The sequence below is a fragment of the Oncorhynchus clarkii genome, chromosome 28 (assembly GCF_045791955.1).
Source record: "Oncorhynchus clarkii lewisi isolate Uvic-CL-2024 chromosome 28, UVic_Ocla_1.0, whole genome shotgun sequence".
Classification (NCBI taxonomy): domain Eukaryota; kingdom Metazoa; phylum Chordata; class Actinopteri; order Salmoniformes; family Salmonidae; genus Oncorhynchus; species Oncorhynchus clarkii.
The window spans coordinates 12090700-12106079 of record NC_092174.1 but is presented as its reverse complement, the minus strand read 5'-3'; the positions used below and the strand labels follow the sequence as shown (position 1 = coordinate 12106079).

The 15380-nt window shown below is 42.8% G+C and overlaps 1 protein-coding gene across 6 annotated transcripts in view; it reads right to left on the bottom strand.

Moving 5' to 3' along the window:
- Positions 1-13035, bottom strand: part of LOC139387501 (3',5'-cyclic-AMP phosphodiesterase 4C-like) — a 57321-nt gene extending 44286 nt beyond the window's left edge. For 2 of the 6 annotated variants that reach the window (XM_071133753.1, XM_071133756.1), the window contains exon 1: positions 12268-12648. In XM_071133753.1, the coding sequence (XP_070989854.1) occupies positions 12268-12509 (242 nt within the window). In that variant the 5' untranslated portion in view covers positions 12510-12648. Of the gene's footprint in view, positions 1-5020; positions 6051-12267 lie in introns of those variants that run through there. The other 4 variants (XM_071133755.1, XM_071133757.1, XM_071133762.1 and 1 more) reach the window with 4 other exon arrangements.
- Between the last annotated feature and the right edge of the window lie 2345 nt (positions 13036-15380).

Genomic DNA, 15380 nt, shown 5'->3' with positions numbered 1-15380 from the left:
TTTATGTGTTTGTGCATGACAGTTTGCGCTCTGTTTCACCCACTTTCCATGTATATATTATTCTAGTCATGGCTCATCCTACATAAAACATTTTTTTTTAAATCTGGATTATGTGTGTATTGTTTAAAAAATATATACAGTATATGTTGCTAGGTATTACTGTAAACACAAGTATTACTGCACTGTTAGAGCTAGAAACACAAGTATTACTGCACTGTTAGAGCTAGAAACACAAGTATTACTGCACTGTTGGAGCTAGAAACACAAGTATTACTGCACTGTTAGAGCTAGAAACACAAGTATTACTGCACTGTTAGAGCTAGAAACACAAGTATTACTGCACTGTTAGAGCTAGAAACACAAGTATTACTGCACTGTTAGAGCTAGAAACACAAGTATTACTGCACGGTTAGAGCTAGAAACACAAGTATTACTGCACTGTTAGAGCTAGAAACACAAGTATTACTGCACTGTTAGAGCTAGAAACACAAGTATTACTGCACTGTTAGAGCTAGAAACACAAGTATTACTGCACTGTTGGAGCTAGAAACACAAGTATTACTGCACTGTTGGAGCTACAAACACAAGTATTACTGCACTGTTAGAGCTAGAAACACAAGTATTACTGCACTGTTAGAGCTAGAAACACAAGTATTACTGCACTGTTAGAGCTAGAAACACAAGTATTACTGCACTGTTAGAGCTAGAAACACAAATATTACTGCACTGTTAGAGCTAGAAACACAAGTATTACTGCACTGTTGGAGCTAGAAACACAAGTATTACTGCACTGTTGGAGCTAGAAACACAAGTATTACTGCACTGTTGGAGCTACAAACACAAGTATTACTGCACTGTTAGAGCTAGAAACACAAGTATTTTGCTGCACCTGTCAATAACATCTGCATATCTGGCTACGTGACCAACAAACGTTGATTTGATGAGTGCTTGATAGCAAAACGAGGAATAATCCTCACAGTTTGTTCCCACAACCACTGTTCCTTTGCTCAGCCAGTCTCCATGCAAAAGCTAGACACTTCCTCCCTCTAGTGGTCGCAAACAAGTCCTGGTGCCCTGATACCTGCACAACACCCAGGGCAACAACCACATGCCATGTGAGAGAACAGAACAGGCTTCAATACAGAGGCCAGGTCAGGACTGAACAGATAGGGCTTAGAGTTAATACCTTGTTAGAACACTACAAAGCAAGGCATTAGATGCTTGATCCCTCTGACACCTATCAGGACAAAATCCTACTTTAACACTACGAATCTTATCCGTTGAAGGCAATTTACTAAAATGCTCTAAATTAGTTGTAACCAATCACGCTATCGTCATCAAAACATGACCCAAAACAATTCAACTTAATAAATTCAATAATTTCTCAGTCGACATGGTGTAAATATAAACTGAAAGACATTTGCCACAATGTCTTAATTGTGGTTCATTGATGTGACCTGGGTCTGGACAATAGGGAGGTTAACAGGGAGGGAGGCTTGGAAGCGGCGGCTTGGCGCGGTGACAGCCAGAGTTGGCCCAGGCCAGCCAACAGCCACGCTGGACTGGATCGATGTGCTTTGGGAAGGGGGTGGGGGGGGGGTGATTGGGGAAATCAGTCATGCTGAAAATATGGAGCAGAGCATTGACGCACATGGACAGTGCCTAGCCACAGCAGCGCTTATCGACTATTCTGGGCTGGGGGCTATTTTGGGAACCTGTGGACACTGACACTGTTGTCCTGTAATTGCGTTACCTCGCTTGACACCCTAGATATCTCTTATTAGCACCCCTATTCAGATCCTCGCTGAAAACTAGACAGAAAGAGCAGAACAGATCATCTCTTCTACTAACTCGCCCTTAGGCCTAGATCATAGACGTAGAACACAGAATGGACTAAGGCAATTCATTATTAGGAATCCAAACATTCCTTTCAGACCAGAACGAATAACTGTCTCTTCCATTGCACCTCGTTAATTGTACCATCAATGTATTATTAGTTGACTTGAATGGTGTCGAACTGCAGTGAATCCCATCCATCTCTGCTAGAAAAATGATGCCAGTGATGTCTCCAAGTCGTAACGGTGTCCTGATACCAAATGTTACAGAGATGAATGGTGGCCTGGTACTACCAGAACAAGCTTATGAGCTTCTATTGTGATGGGTTGGGAACACATCTAGAATATAACAGACTGCTTTGTCTCGGCTCCGGGGAGAAAGTGTGTGTGTGTGTGTGCGTGAGTGCATGTGCGCTCACGTCTGTGTGTTCAGAGGGATTGTCACTATTGGGGGCTAAAGATTTCTGAAGCCAGCAGAATTATACTATGACATGTAGGGCAGAGAGAGGCAGGCTCCAGTGGCAAGCAAAACAAAGGATAAACCAACCCGTTATTAAGTCACCCTATATGGCGCTTTCCCTGAACATGTACACTGTAACTCTATAATCGACATGACTGATTTACTATGAATAATAGTTATTCTCATGAACAACACTATTACATAGTTAAATAGAGCCACGAATAGTAGTTATTCTCCTGAACAGCACTATTACATAGTGAAATAGAACCATGAACAATAGTTATTCTCATGAACAACAATAAAATAATACCATATATTGTTGCGGAATAACTCTCTGTTAACTCTGTTGTAAAACTCTGTCACAGACTACGAGAATCTTTGTAGATTGAAATGTTTCCTATCGCACCAATTTAGACTTCCCTAATCCCTACATGAACTCCACTTTGGAACGGGTTGGCGAGACATGCGGCAAGACCTGTGGCGATACTAATCTGGTCATATTATGGGCGAGTGTTCTGTTGTCTGTGCGCTAGATCTCTGTCTTTGATCTGCTCATATGATTGTGCCATAATCACAGCTGGAGGACTGCTTGGAGGCAAAGGGGTAAGACTGAGCTCAGAAGACAGAGTTACTAAAGCTCCCCCATCGTATTTTCATGTCTCTCATTTATTTAACTCACGGTCGAGGAGTGAAAATGCGAATTTTGGAATAATGGATTAGGCTATATGTCATTTCAACTTTGGCTTTTTATTATTTTATTATTTAGTTAATAAACCAGTATCAATATATTTTCTTGGAAAACTTGGGGATTTGACATGGGTAACCCTCATGGTGTGTGTGTGTGTGTGTGTGTGTGTGTGTGTGTGTGTGTGTGTGTGTGTGTGTGTGTGTGTGTGTGTGTGTGTGTGTGTGTGTGTGTGTGTGCGTGTGTGTGTGTGTGTGTGTGTGTGTGTGGTGAAGGGGTCTATCCTCATATGGGATCATGGCGTGTCTGATCATCGTGACTCTGCTTGGCTGCGGCCCATTGCCCCCCCAAGGAAAGACATCAATGGACACTGGCTGTGCCATCGATACCCCGGTCCCAGCGCCCTCAGGGTGGGACACCCAGAACAACAAAACGCACCACAGCCAAACTACAAAACGCGCCATAGTGAAACTATAAAACGCACCATAGCAAAAACGCACCAAAGCCAAACTACAAAACGCACCATAGTGAAACTACAAAACTGACCATAGCGAAAACGCACCACAGCCAGACTACAGTGCCATCACAAAATGCTCTAGAACATAACAAAATGCTCAACACTCCAAAACGCTCCATAAAAACATTGAAAACACACCACAGAAAACTGCTGAAACTAAACAACGAATAGCAACACCACCAAATTACAGATCTTTGGCTTCAACATTGGCTTCTCTTGCCACCCACTTGAGGGTGTTTTAGCACCAACTAAAATGCTGAGTATGTTACTATAAATAACAATCCCGTGGCATATCACAACTTCCCTGAAAGGCATAGAGCACAAAGTGAGCACAAAGTGATACAACTGAAACCAAATGCAGACAAGTGCAATATGTTAGAACTGTTAGGGAGAGCACTTCTTTCTGTACAGCAGTGGAACTTTGTTAACAGATACAATGATTTGGAGGGGAGTCTACTTCTCCATAATATTCCTTGATGAGAACCTTATGAAGGTTTACGATCCACTACATAAGAAACCCTTTTGTATCACCAACCAACAGGTGAAAAAAAAGAGGCAACGCATAACAAATCATTATTAAGGATTAATTCATGATCATTATCCTTATTTAATGGGGATTAATTATGTCTTACTGGTTACAGGGAGAAAGAAAACTGTAATCATTTGTCATGCGTAAGGAATGTGAAAAACAACTTATGATAGAGAACATACAGTCCAGTATTTGTTAGTGATGGGGGGGTGATACAGTTATATACTGCGCTATAATATTTATACCATATTATATCGATACTTTGACTCCAAATATCGATTTGTAAAATGTTGTTTTGTTGGTAGGTAGCGTTAACTAGCGCTACAATATTAGAAAAGAGGGTTCCATAATAGTTATTTGGCTGTCCCCATGGGATAAGTCTTTTTGGTTCCATGTAGAAGCCTATTGGGTTCCATTCAGAACCCTCTGTGGAAAGGGTCCTAAATGGAACCAAAAAGTGTTCTACCTGGACCCGAATAGGGTTCGTCAAAGGGTTCTCCTATGGGGACAGCCAAAAAAACATTTTAGGTTCTAGATAGCACCCTTTTTTCTAAGAGCGCAATTGGCGGTACCTGCGCCAAAACTCCAGTATTTTTCATCCTACAGCTTGTTCTCCATCTTCATCTTAAATAGTGAGCCAACATGTTTTCAGGACTTTTATTTCCATGACTGATCAAAACTTATTTTCTCATGCTCTCTCTTGTCTCTCTGCAGCAGACATACAGTGAGCCAAATGTTTGGAGCATCAAATCGTGGTATCGAATTGCAATACATAATAGAATCGCAAGAATTGTGAGAATCGCAATACATATTGTATCGGCACCTAAGTATTGTGATATATCGTATCTTGAGGTAATATCGTATCTTGAGGTCCCTGGCAATTTCCAGCCCTAGTATTTGTACAGTACACACACACACACACACACACACAGTACAGTTGTGTCAGCAAGTAACTCATCACAACAAACAGCTTACACCACAGGACTGTACCTACCCAATGCATGAGTGCCTTCGAGAGGAGGTGTTGCTATGCACAGCTTTCCTGGGGAAGCGAGAGTCTTTGTTCATCATTGTGCCGGCTACTTCAAAGAGCCAAAGGTATCGGTGGAATTCAGAGATGCAACAGCCTTCAGATGACAGGGGATGAACAGAATGGACCGCAACATTTATGTGGCCTGTCCTGGTTGAATGTGAATGTCCAATGTCTATTGGTACTGTTCAGTTACAAACTAAACATGGTACACCTTGTGAGAACAATCGGTCCACAAAAGCAGAACCAAGTTACACCTACTGCATCTAGCAGAGACACAAGAGGGATTAATTCAAGTTCTGCACGGTCAATAACAGGTTTTCACGCAAATGTTAGGGCTGGTTTGTGTCCATGCAATTCCTGAGAAGAAGAACATGTTATGATAAAGTAGTGCCTTCATTGAAAAGCAGAAAGCTCAACTGAGCTACCAAAGTTCTACAGGATCTGGTCCCTGCAGTGGGGATATGTCCTTTTTTTTTTACTGATAAAGTTCACCTAACTCTGTGTTAACACACCTAAAAAGGCAGAATGATGCCTGTTAGGAGCCCATCTCAGAAAGCATATGAGTTTACCAACGGGCCAAATAAAATCAATTTAAATTGTGGCTCATATCAGCTGTCAGCACAGGTCTGGAGCTAATTCCCTGCTTGTTTTCCGTTCTGCTCACCAGCAAGAAGCTGAGATAAACTTTTCACTTTTACTCCTCGCATTCCTAAATAGGTTAACAGCAAACTCAATCTTCCCAATAGCCAGAGGACTGACAGGGGAGGGGTGCGAGAGTCCTCCAAATAGGGTCCAAAAGTCGCCTTAAAACAAATACTGCGCTGTTCTAGAGCCCAGAAGCTGCTTCTTTCTTTGTTCAAATACAACCTTGAAGAAATTTATAAAAATCGAGTCAGAGAGAAAATAATCCCAAAAATGCTCCCAGGAGTGTGTGGCCCCTCAACCGTTTATATCAGACTCTCCTCTCTTCTCTTCTGAAACTACTGGGACTAAACTCTGGCCTGAAACAAGAAACAACAACACTTACTCCGCCTTGGAATAACAGACAACAACACTAACTCTGCCGAGAGAGAGAGAGAGAGAGAGAGAGAGAGAGAGAGAGAGAGAGAGAGAGAGAGAGAGAGAGAGAGAGGAAAGAAAAGATAGAGAGAGGGTCATAAGATGAGAAGTTGGAGCAGTCTGAATGGTGCTAGGGGCCAGTTTGTACTGCTGAAGCCTACCAGGACTCTGCTAGTGAAGGGGGGAGGCAGGAGGAGAGAGGTATTTTCTAAACCCAGATGCAAGGTTCCATTGCGGTCCTCTACGGATGCCTCGTCCAGTTCCCTACAGCTCCGCTACAAGCCGCACTCATAGGACTGACCTGCTTCCAAATGAGGCAGCAGCAACTCACCCCAGTAGCTCAATAAAACTGTGTTTTTTAAAAATCCAATAGATAATGGGAGGGGGAGGTGTCATGGACATGGAGTTCTGTCTGAGTGCTTAAACTATGGAGCGGCTGCGGATCAGACTTTTTTTACGTGCACTAGTCCAGAAGCTTCTGCGCATGTGTTTATTCTATATGTATAGTCTGAGCACAGGCTACTCTGGCAAATGCTGCTTGTTTAACCCTTTACACTCATGGGAATTGGCCTATATGGATAGGGTTTAAAATACATGTTTCTTACAGAAGAAATATGAAACGCATGTGCATAACCATGGTAGCAATTGAAAGGGAGCAGGTTGTCATGCTGAAACAGCAAAGGGCCTTCCCCAAATTGTTGCCACAAAGTTGGAAGCACAGAATCGTTTAGAATGTCAATGTATGCTGTAGCATTACAATTTCCATTCACTGGAACTAAGGGGCCTAGTCCGAACCATGAAAAACAGCCCTAGACCATTATTCCTCCTCCACCAAACTTTACAGTTAGCACTATGCATTCGGGCAGGAAGTGTTCTCCTGGCATCCGCCAAACTCAGATTTGTCATGCCAGATGGTGAAGCTTGATTTATCACTCCAGAGAACGCGTTTCCACTGCTCCAGACTCCAATGGCAGTGAGTTTTACATCACTCTAGACGCTTGGCATCTTAGGCTTGTGTGCAGCTGCTCGGCCATGGAAACCTATTTCATGAAGCTCCTGACAAACAGTTCTTGTGCTTACATTTCTTCCAGAGGCAGTTTGGAACTCAGTAGTGAGTGTTGCAACTGAGGACAGAAGATTTTTACATTCTACACGCTACAGCTCCTAGACATTTCCACTTCACAATAACAGCACCTACAGCACGAGCAGGGCAGAAATTTGACAAACTGACTTGTTGGAAAGGTGGCATCCTATGACGGTGCCACGTTGAAAGTCACTGAGCTCTTCAGTAAGGCCATTCTACTGCCAATGTTTGTCTATGGAGATTGCATGGCCGTGTGCTCACTATTATACACCTGTCAGCAACGGGTGTGGCAGAAATTGCCAAATCCACTAATCTGAAGGGGTGTCCACATACTTTTGTATATATAGTGGATGTCACCTGTTAAATCCACTTCAATCAGTGTAGATGAAATGGAGGAGACAGGTGAAATAATCATTTTTAAGCCGCGAGACAATTGAGACATGGATTGTGTATGTGTGCCATTCAGAGGGTGAATGGGCAAGACAAAAGATTAAGTTGGGGGGGGTGCAACTCAATTTTAGGAAGGTCTGTTTAGTAAACTCAGCGTAAATGCATAATCATCTTTCCCCTCTTCATATGTCCTTGAATGTGCCCTTGGTTATGAGTCCTCAAGTTATTCACATGAAAACAGACTCATATTGTTTATGGTCATGCTTCCTCTGCAGCAGTAAGATCATTTTTACATGAAACAAATATCTCCTGCTGCTGGTTTGCATCAAAGGAGGGCAGGCATGTTGTACGGTATGTTGCATGAGGCTCCAGAGTGACTACGACATGGGTGGGCAACATACGGGATTACTGTCAAGGAAACACATCAATCCAACAGTCTGAGCATAAACCCAGAGGCAAAAATATGTATCTACAATACATAATATAGCAGCCTCTGGTGGAAATTAGAGGCATTACATTGTTTAATTGTTTGTCCAATTTCAAAAAGCGAGGGACAATTTGGATCCATAACATGATTCAAACATTGGCCCTGATGTCGTTTTTAGCGGAACACTGTGCAACGCCTTGTAAAACCAGACCCAGAGCCTTGTAAAACCAGACCCAGAGCCTTGTAAAACCAGACCCAGAGCCTTGTAAAACCAGACCCAGAGCCTTGTAAAACCACACCCAGAGCCTTGTAAAACCACACCCAGAGCCTTGCTTTACTATAAACAGGCTACTGTTGTGTTCAAGACAACTGTCTGGTGACCTAGACAGAGAACGAAAAACCGTACCCCAAAACAAAAGGATTAACCTGAGCACAATCAGTGTAAAAGGACAAGGATGTGGGTTTTTGCACTATGTCATGTCATACAGAGGGTAAAGCAACTGCAAGGAGAGTTGAACCACCTGGAGGCACTTGAAAGTGAATGCCGTTGGGGTCAGGCCTTGATACTTTACGCCTGCTAACGCCGGGCAGCACTTAACAATCCTCAAGACCAGACAAAACAACAGGACTGAACAACATACAGTAAGTAGCATATGATTGAATTGTGTTGCTAATGAAACAAGCATCAATACTATGAAAAAAAAAGAATGCCTCACCTGACTTTGACCCAGTCAAAGGTATTTTTCTAACAATCAACTAAAAACCAGTTTGAGGTGCAGTACTTTCATTCATCGCTCAGAAATTACTTTTTTTTAAAACATTTTTTATACTGTGACTCACTTTTATTAGGGAAGTGCCTGTCAGTCCAGCCGTTTTTCTAAGGCAATCAACAAAAAGCACAATGCTTGACAACAAAACATCACATTACACCGGAAGGAACTACTGTGGTTTCCTCCAACATGGTCTCCAACATTTCCCTCAAACTTAAACATTTATCGTCTCCTGCCCTGATAAACTTAAGCTGCCTGTCTGTACGTTTTTCCAAAAGACTGCTAGTTTGTTTAATTTGTCCCCTTATCCAGCCATCCTGCTATAACTCATCTCCAACAGCTTGTTTCGTTCTCATTGTTAGGGGCACTGTACATTCTCAGGGGCTCAAGTCCTTTATAAAGCTCTGTCCCTACAGGATGGTCCCTCGTTCTAATTATAGTTTTAAAAAGTCAAAATTTCCATGAGATGGACAGATCTGAGATAAACCATAAAGATGGAGTGCCTTTCTTGGTTATTATCACACGCTCACAGGCAGGACCATTAGGAGTAATGCTTAAATGCCCGAGCAAAATGATCCCACCAATAAAATGTAATAAAGATGTATGAACCCGTAAAAAAAAACATATGTTTATTTATATGCGAATTAGAGGCTAACCTCCACATAGGTGACAAGGTTTTGTACCATGTCAACAGTCTCAGGGTTTTTACGTTTTTCATGGTTGCTGAAATACGTTACCTTGCTTACAACAATTCAGAGACACCTCTTTAACAGTCCTGTGTGCTTACTTCTTACTTCTTGTGAAGATGTGTGATGTTGATGAGTGCAATTTTCTCCATTCTCCTAAACTGCACTTTGCACAAGCAACACATGGTGTATAAACTGGAAACACCCATCCCTCTGAGGCAGACACTGTCACAAACATATGAGAAAAAAACCTGGTGAGTGTTTTGCTGTTTGAAAAAATATGTCCTACCCAACAAAATGTTTATTTCGCTCCTAAGCAAATAAGGTCAAGTGCTCTTTAATCGGCCCGGCTGCTTCGTCTCTTCAACACAAACACAGTAAATATTTGATTTGCATCAATATCATGGGTTATGACTTGTGGGAATGGCGTAACAGGTTCATTAAACGAATCCTACCAATAGGCTTAGTGTAACAGTATAAATTTAAACCGTCCCCTCGCCCATACCCGGGCGCGAACCAGGGACTTTCTGCACACATCAACAGTCACCCTCGAAGCATCGTTACCCATCGCTCCACAAAAGCCGCGGCCCTTGCAGAGCAAGGGGAACTACTACTTCAAGGTCTCAGAGCAAGTGACGTCACTGATTGAAACGCTATTTAGCGCCCACGCTAGCCGTTACACTCACCCCCCTTTTGACATTCCTCCTTTTTCTTCCGCAGCAACCAGTAATCCGGGTCAACAGCATCAATGTAACAGTATAAGTTTAAACCGTCCCCTCGCCCATACCCGGGCGCGAACCAGGGACTTTCTGCACACATCAACAGTCACCCTCGAAGCATCGTTACCCATCGCTCCACAAAAGCCGTGGCCCTTGCAGAGCAAGGGGAACTACTACTTCAAGGTCTCAGAGCAAGTGACGTCACTGATTGAAACGCTATTTAGCGCCCACGCTAACTAAGCTAGCCGTTTCACATCCGTTACACTAGTCAGAAAAGGGCTTGAAAAGCGTCCCTATCAGGCAGCTGTCCTCATTAAGTCCTACTAGAATGAGCGTGGCTCTGCCTTTTCAGGGGACGTCACGCATCACGTTGCTTTCTAGTTTCCGAGCAGAAAAGTTGACGAATCGCTGCGTATGACAAAAAGCCACCTAGTCAAGAAACACATCTGTACTTGACAACGCAGAAGAACTTGAGTATACTGTATGACTCCACTTCAAAGAGAGTCTTAAACTTAGGCCTGACCACGTTATTGGAGGGGAGATTGACTTCATCACTACTTGTTTTTGTAAGAAGTGTTGACATGCTGAATGTACCGAGATGTCCGTTTAAACTACTAGCACACAGCTCAGATACCCATGCATACCCCGCAAGACATGCCACCAGAGGTCTCTTCACAGTCCCCAAGTCAAGAACAGACGATGGGAGGCGAACAGTACTACATAGAGCCATAACTACATAGAACTCTGTTCCTCATCAGGTAACTGATGCAAGCAGTAGAATCAGATTGAAAAAACGGATGAAAATACACCTTATGGAACAGCTGGGACTGTGAAGAGACACACACAGGTATAGACACACATACGCACTCTACACACATGTACACATGGATTTGTATTGTAGGTATGTGTTATTAGAGTAGTGGACTGAAGGAACACAATGTGTTTGGTAAAGTGTTGTGAAATGTAATGTCATGTAATATTTGAAATTGTATATAACTGCCTTAATAACTGCCAAATACAAATAAAAATGAAATATGGCAAGTTTGTCATTAGTGAGCCCATGTTCAAGGACTGTATATTGAACTACAAATAAAACTCAGGTCACACAATTGTAACACTTCTTCAGTAAATGTATATAGTATGTTGTAGGCTTAATGCAAATGTACATAATTGTCCTATATTTTTTCCACCTCAGCAGAGCACCCAACGAATAAGTATTTGGCAGACCAACCAAAAACGGACTAAATGCAAATTTACATGGGAGTTGTTTTTTTTAAAACCTTTATTTAACTAGGCAAGTCAGTTAAGAACACATTCTTATTTACAATGACAGCGTAACCCGGCCAAACCCTAACCCGGACGACGCTGGGCCAATTGTGCACCGCCCTTTTGGTCTACCAATCACTGCCGGTTGTGACACCAGGGTCTGTCATGACGTCTCTAGCACTGAGATGCAGTACCTTCGACTGATGCGCCACTCAGGAGTCCTACTTGAAGAATATCGTGGTCACCTAATCTAATTTGTTTTGTCAGTCCACAAGAAAAACAAAGACACGTGTGCAGATTAAAGAGGGGATGAGATTTTTTTTTAAATTAAACAAGCAAAATCCAGAGAACAAATATTTTATACTCCATAATATTGAGTGTAAATCTGTTTATTACAACAACTCTAGTGTATGAAGAGGACCTTGTAAAACCATTTCATAAAAGCTCCTAACTTTAAAGAATCCATAATATTTTTTCAAATCAACAGTTACTATGTGCAAAACACAACAAAGAAACAAGGCTCCGACTAATTTAGACCACCTCGGGCCAGAGGAAATTCTGCTCATACACAACAAAGGCATCTATTCAAGCACAGCACAAGTCAGTACTTTCAAAAGTAATTGTTAGCTGCAGTATAAAAAACCCTCACTGCTGACTTAAACTTCATATCACCTTTAGAAAGGGTCTCGAAGATTTTTCTTCTACCACCTTTGAAAGTTTGCTCTCGAAACACAACAGGGTAGTCACACAACCCTGAGGGACCCCAAGCTCAGATAAAACAGGCATGGAACACAAGGAGGTCTCTACCTGGGAGTGTGGGCCAGAGTGAAGCGTCTCTGTAGACTAATGCTCCGGTTCATCAGCAGCTTCCTGAAGAGCAGCGGGGAGTTTCGGGGTGACCCACGCGGGGAGTCACGGGGGGACATCTTGGGGGATGTGCCTGGCGATCTGGGCTTGAGTTGGATGACCGGAAGCCTGCTGACCGACACCTCCTCAGACTGTTCTTCGGACCGCTCCTCCTCAGAGCTCTCAGAGCATGCTTCACTCATGGCGTCAGCCGTTTTCACTCAGTTGTTTGATCCTGGTTCCCCCTGTCCCTTCGTCCTGGGGGTGGCAGGTAGCCTAGAGATTAAGCGTTGGGCCAAAAGGTTACTGGTTCAAATCCCTGAGCTGACTCAGTGAAAAATCTGTCAATGTGCCCTTGAGCAAGGTACTTAACACAAATTGCTCCTGTAAATTGTTCTGGATAAAAATGTCTGCTAAATTACTAAAAAGCAAAAAATGTAAATGTCCTGGCTTGGTTGTGCTGTCCTGGTGAATCTGATCAACCTTGAAGCTTGGCTGTTCTAATCCTCCTCTCACAAAACTGACTGGTCAGCGCAGAGGCCAGTAAAACCTGGATTTATCGCTCCATTAGTCAGGGATACAACTAAAACTGACTCTAGAAAGTGCTCTGATAAGAGCACCTGAAAAAGCTAGACAGCGCTCTATCTGACCCTGTCCTTTATTTGAAAACAGCCCTGTCTCTCTCCAAAGATCATAGTCGTGGTTAATGGACTCAAACATTAGCGCAGTGCAATCCCTCCCCTGCCTGCCCAGGCTTTTGTTTACATAACTGCTAGGCCTTCCCTCCCTCCCTCCCTCCCTCCCGACTAAATATGGACGTCTGATTTACAGTGAACGAGAGGCATGACAGATCACCCCCTCCCCCTCCCCTTGCCAGAGCATAGCACTGGTCCACTTCAAACTATGCTCCATAATAACTTCCTCTCTCAATTTCTCTGAGTATAAACATTAACCCTGCTCAACTTAACATTACTCTGGTCTAAGTCCTAGCGCTATTGCTATCCATTTTGCCTTTCACATGCTCACAAGTCTACCAGGAAAAGTCACATGAAGGGCCCGCGACTATAAAAAAGTCAGGGTAGATAGAATTATAAAGAGCATGGGCCCTGTCACGATGGCTCTCTCTATCTGTGACTAGGGTACTCGCTTCCCTGGGGGCTTTGTTTATCAGGAGGAAAAGAGAAAAGGTTTTCCTGCGATCTTACGACTTGCAGCTGAGCACCGCGCTCCCCAGAATAACCTAGGAGTCAGAACATCTGACGCAGGAGGAACCTATGACAGCCAGCCGGGTAGAGGCTAAGACAGTGTTGCCTTTTAAAAACAGGCTCTTTTGGTTTTCTCGCAACTGTCAATGAGTGTCCTTATTAAAGAACACCAATCTTTAACAATGGGACAGTGGTGAAAAGAGCTAATTGACCCCTTTAGGAGAGACCGACACACCACTTTCTAACAGCCACAGACAACCATCTCAGGGTAAATGATTAAATGTCTGAACCAACCTGCTGTTCTAAAGTTAATTCGTAAACAAGAGTAACGCTTCAAATTAGCCTTCAATAGATCACCAAGGTTTGTTTTAAGAAAGTATTGAATACAGCTCAATTGAAATACTTTTGTTGCGTGAAAATAATTTTTACATTTTTTTAGCTGAAGTTGATTTTGGCTTGCAATTCAGACAATGCTAAAGTGGGCACAAATTACCCCAATTTTTGGGGAGGATAATCAACGCTAATATTAGCCAGTGAAAGCATCATTTTGGGTTGCAGTCACCCCTGGCCCCTGGACTACTTCCAAGAAAATATAATAACAATGTTATATTTGGGCAAACTATCCCTTTAAACACAGCTGGTTTTCAGTGTTAACCAGACCAAAATGACCTGACCATATACAGGGATATTAGCAGGACACGCATGATGGCATATTTTTGCTTTCGATAGAATGCTAATGCTTCCCATGAGAACAAGCATGAGGACGATGACTGGAGATCTCAGCAGTTAGGTCAACATAAAGGCTATACATAGCCACAATCCATACAGTTAAGAGAAATGCACAGTGCCAACTGTTAAGAGTACTACACTCTTAACGCCCAGTTCTAAAGGTTTGACGTTAACAGGATTGATCAAGTTTTGTTTAGATTCCATTGAACTACATACTAGTTTGAGAGTGTATCGTAGCTTCCAACCCAGTCACTTCAATTCCCCTGGCACTGCATCAAAACTGCACTCGCAACTTAACATGCAAGCACATGGCCGTCTCACCAGACAATATGGTCACAGTGAGAAGCATATAAAGACTGTGAGGCATTGTTGTCAATGCTGAGTGTTTTTAATGTTTTGTATACTCAGTGTATATTATTTTTTTTATTTTTTGGGGGGGGCTTTGGTGGCCTCCTAGTGGCCTGGGGCCCTAAGTGACCACCTATGTAGCCTATACCTGGAGCTGGCCCTGTAATTTACATTTAATTTCTGTAGTTGCAGTTGCAGAGTTGTCATAGATCATTATTGGGAAAATGGCGTTCCATTGAATGAGGAAGTCATGTCAAGAATGAAGTTGATATTTCTATAGCTTGTTCATACCAGACCTTCAACAGAGCCAAGCAATGTCCTTAATTATTCAGTAGGGCTCTTTCCTGTGCATATTGCATCCAATAATATGCTATCGGGAGTCAGCAAGGACTTGTATTAGGACCATTTTACTATTTCAAAGTATCAAAATATTGTAATTAATTTTTTAGGTTGAGGCAAGCATAGCACGAAAGATATAGAAAGCACTACTCCAACTAAGAGGAACTAAACATCTAAATATAGCCCCCCCCCCTTCATCTGCTACCTTTCCCACTCACTCTGCACCACACCACAGGGAGAAGAGGGTTGGAAAGCCCCAGCATTCCAAACAAATAACCAGACTACGAAAGACCTATGAGGAAAGAGGTATAAATTGGTTTGGAATTGGGCCCAAGAGCAAAAAAACCCAACAACATTTCACTTACTGAGAGCCCTGGAAAAGCTGCCGGTGATGGTTTCCAGGCTCCTAGTGAACTGGAGGCCGAGCGAGGAGGACTTGGAGACGGGCTGTGC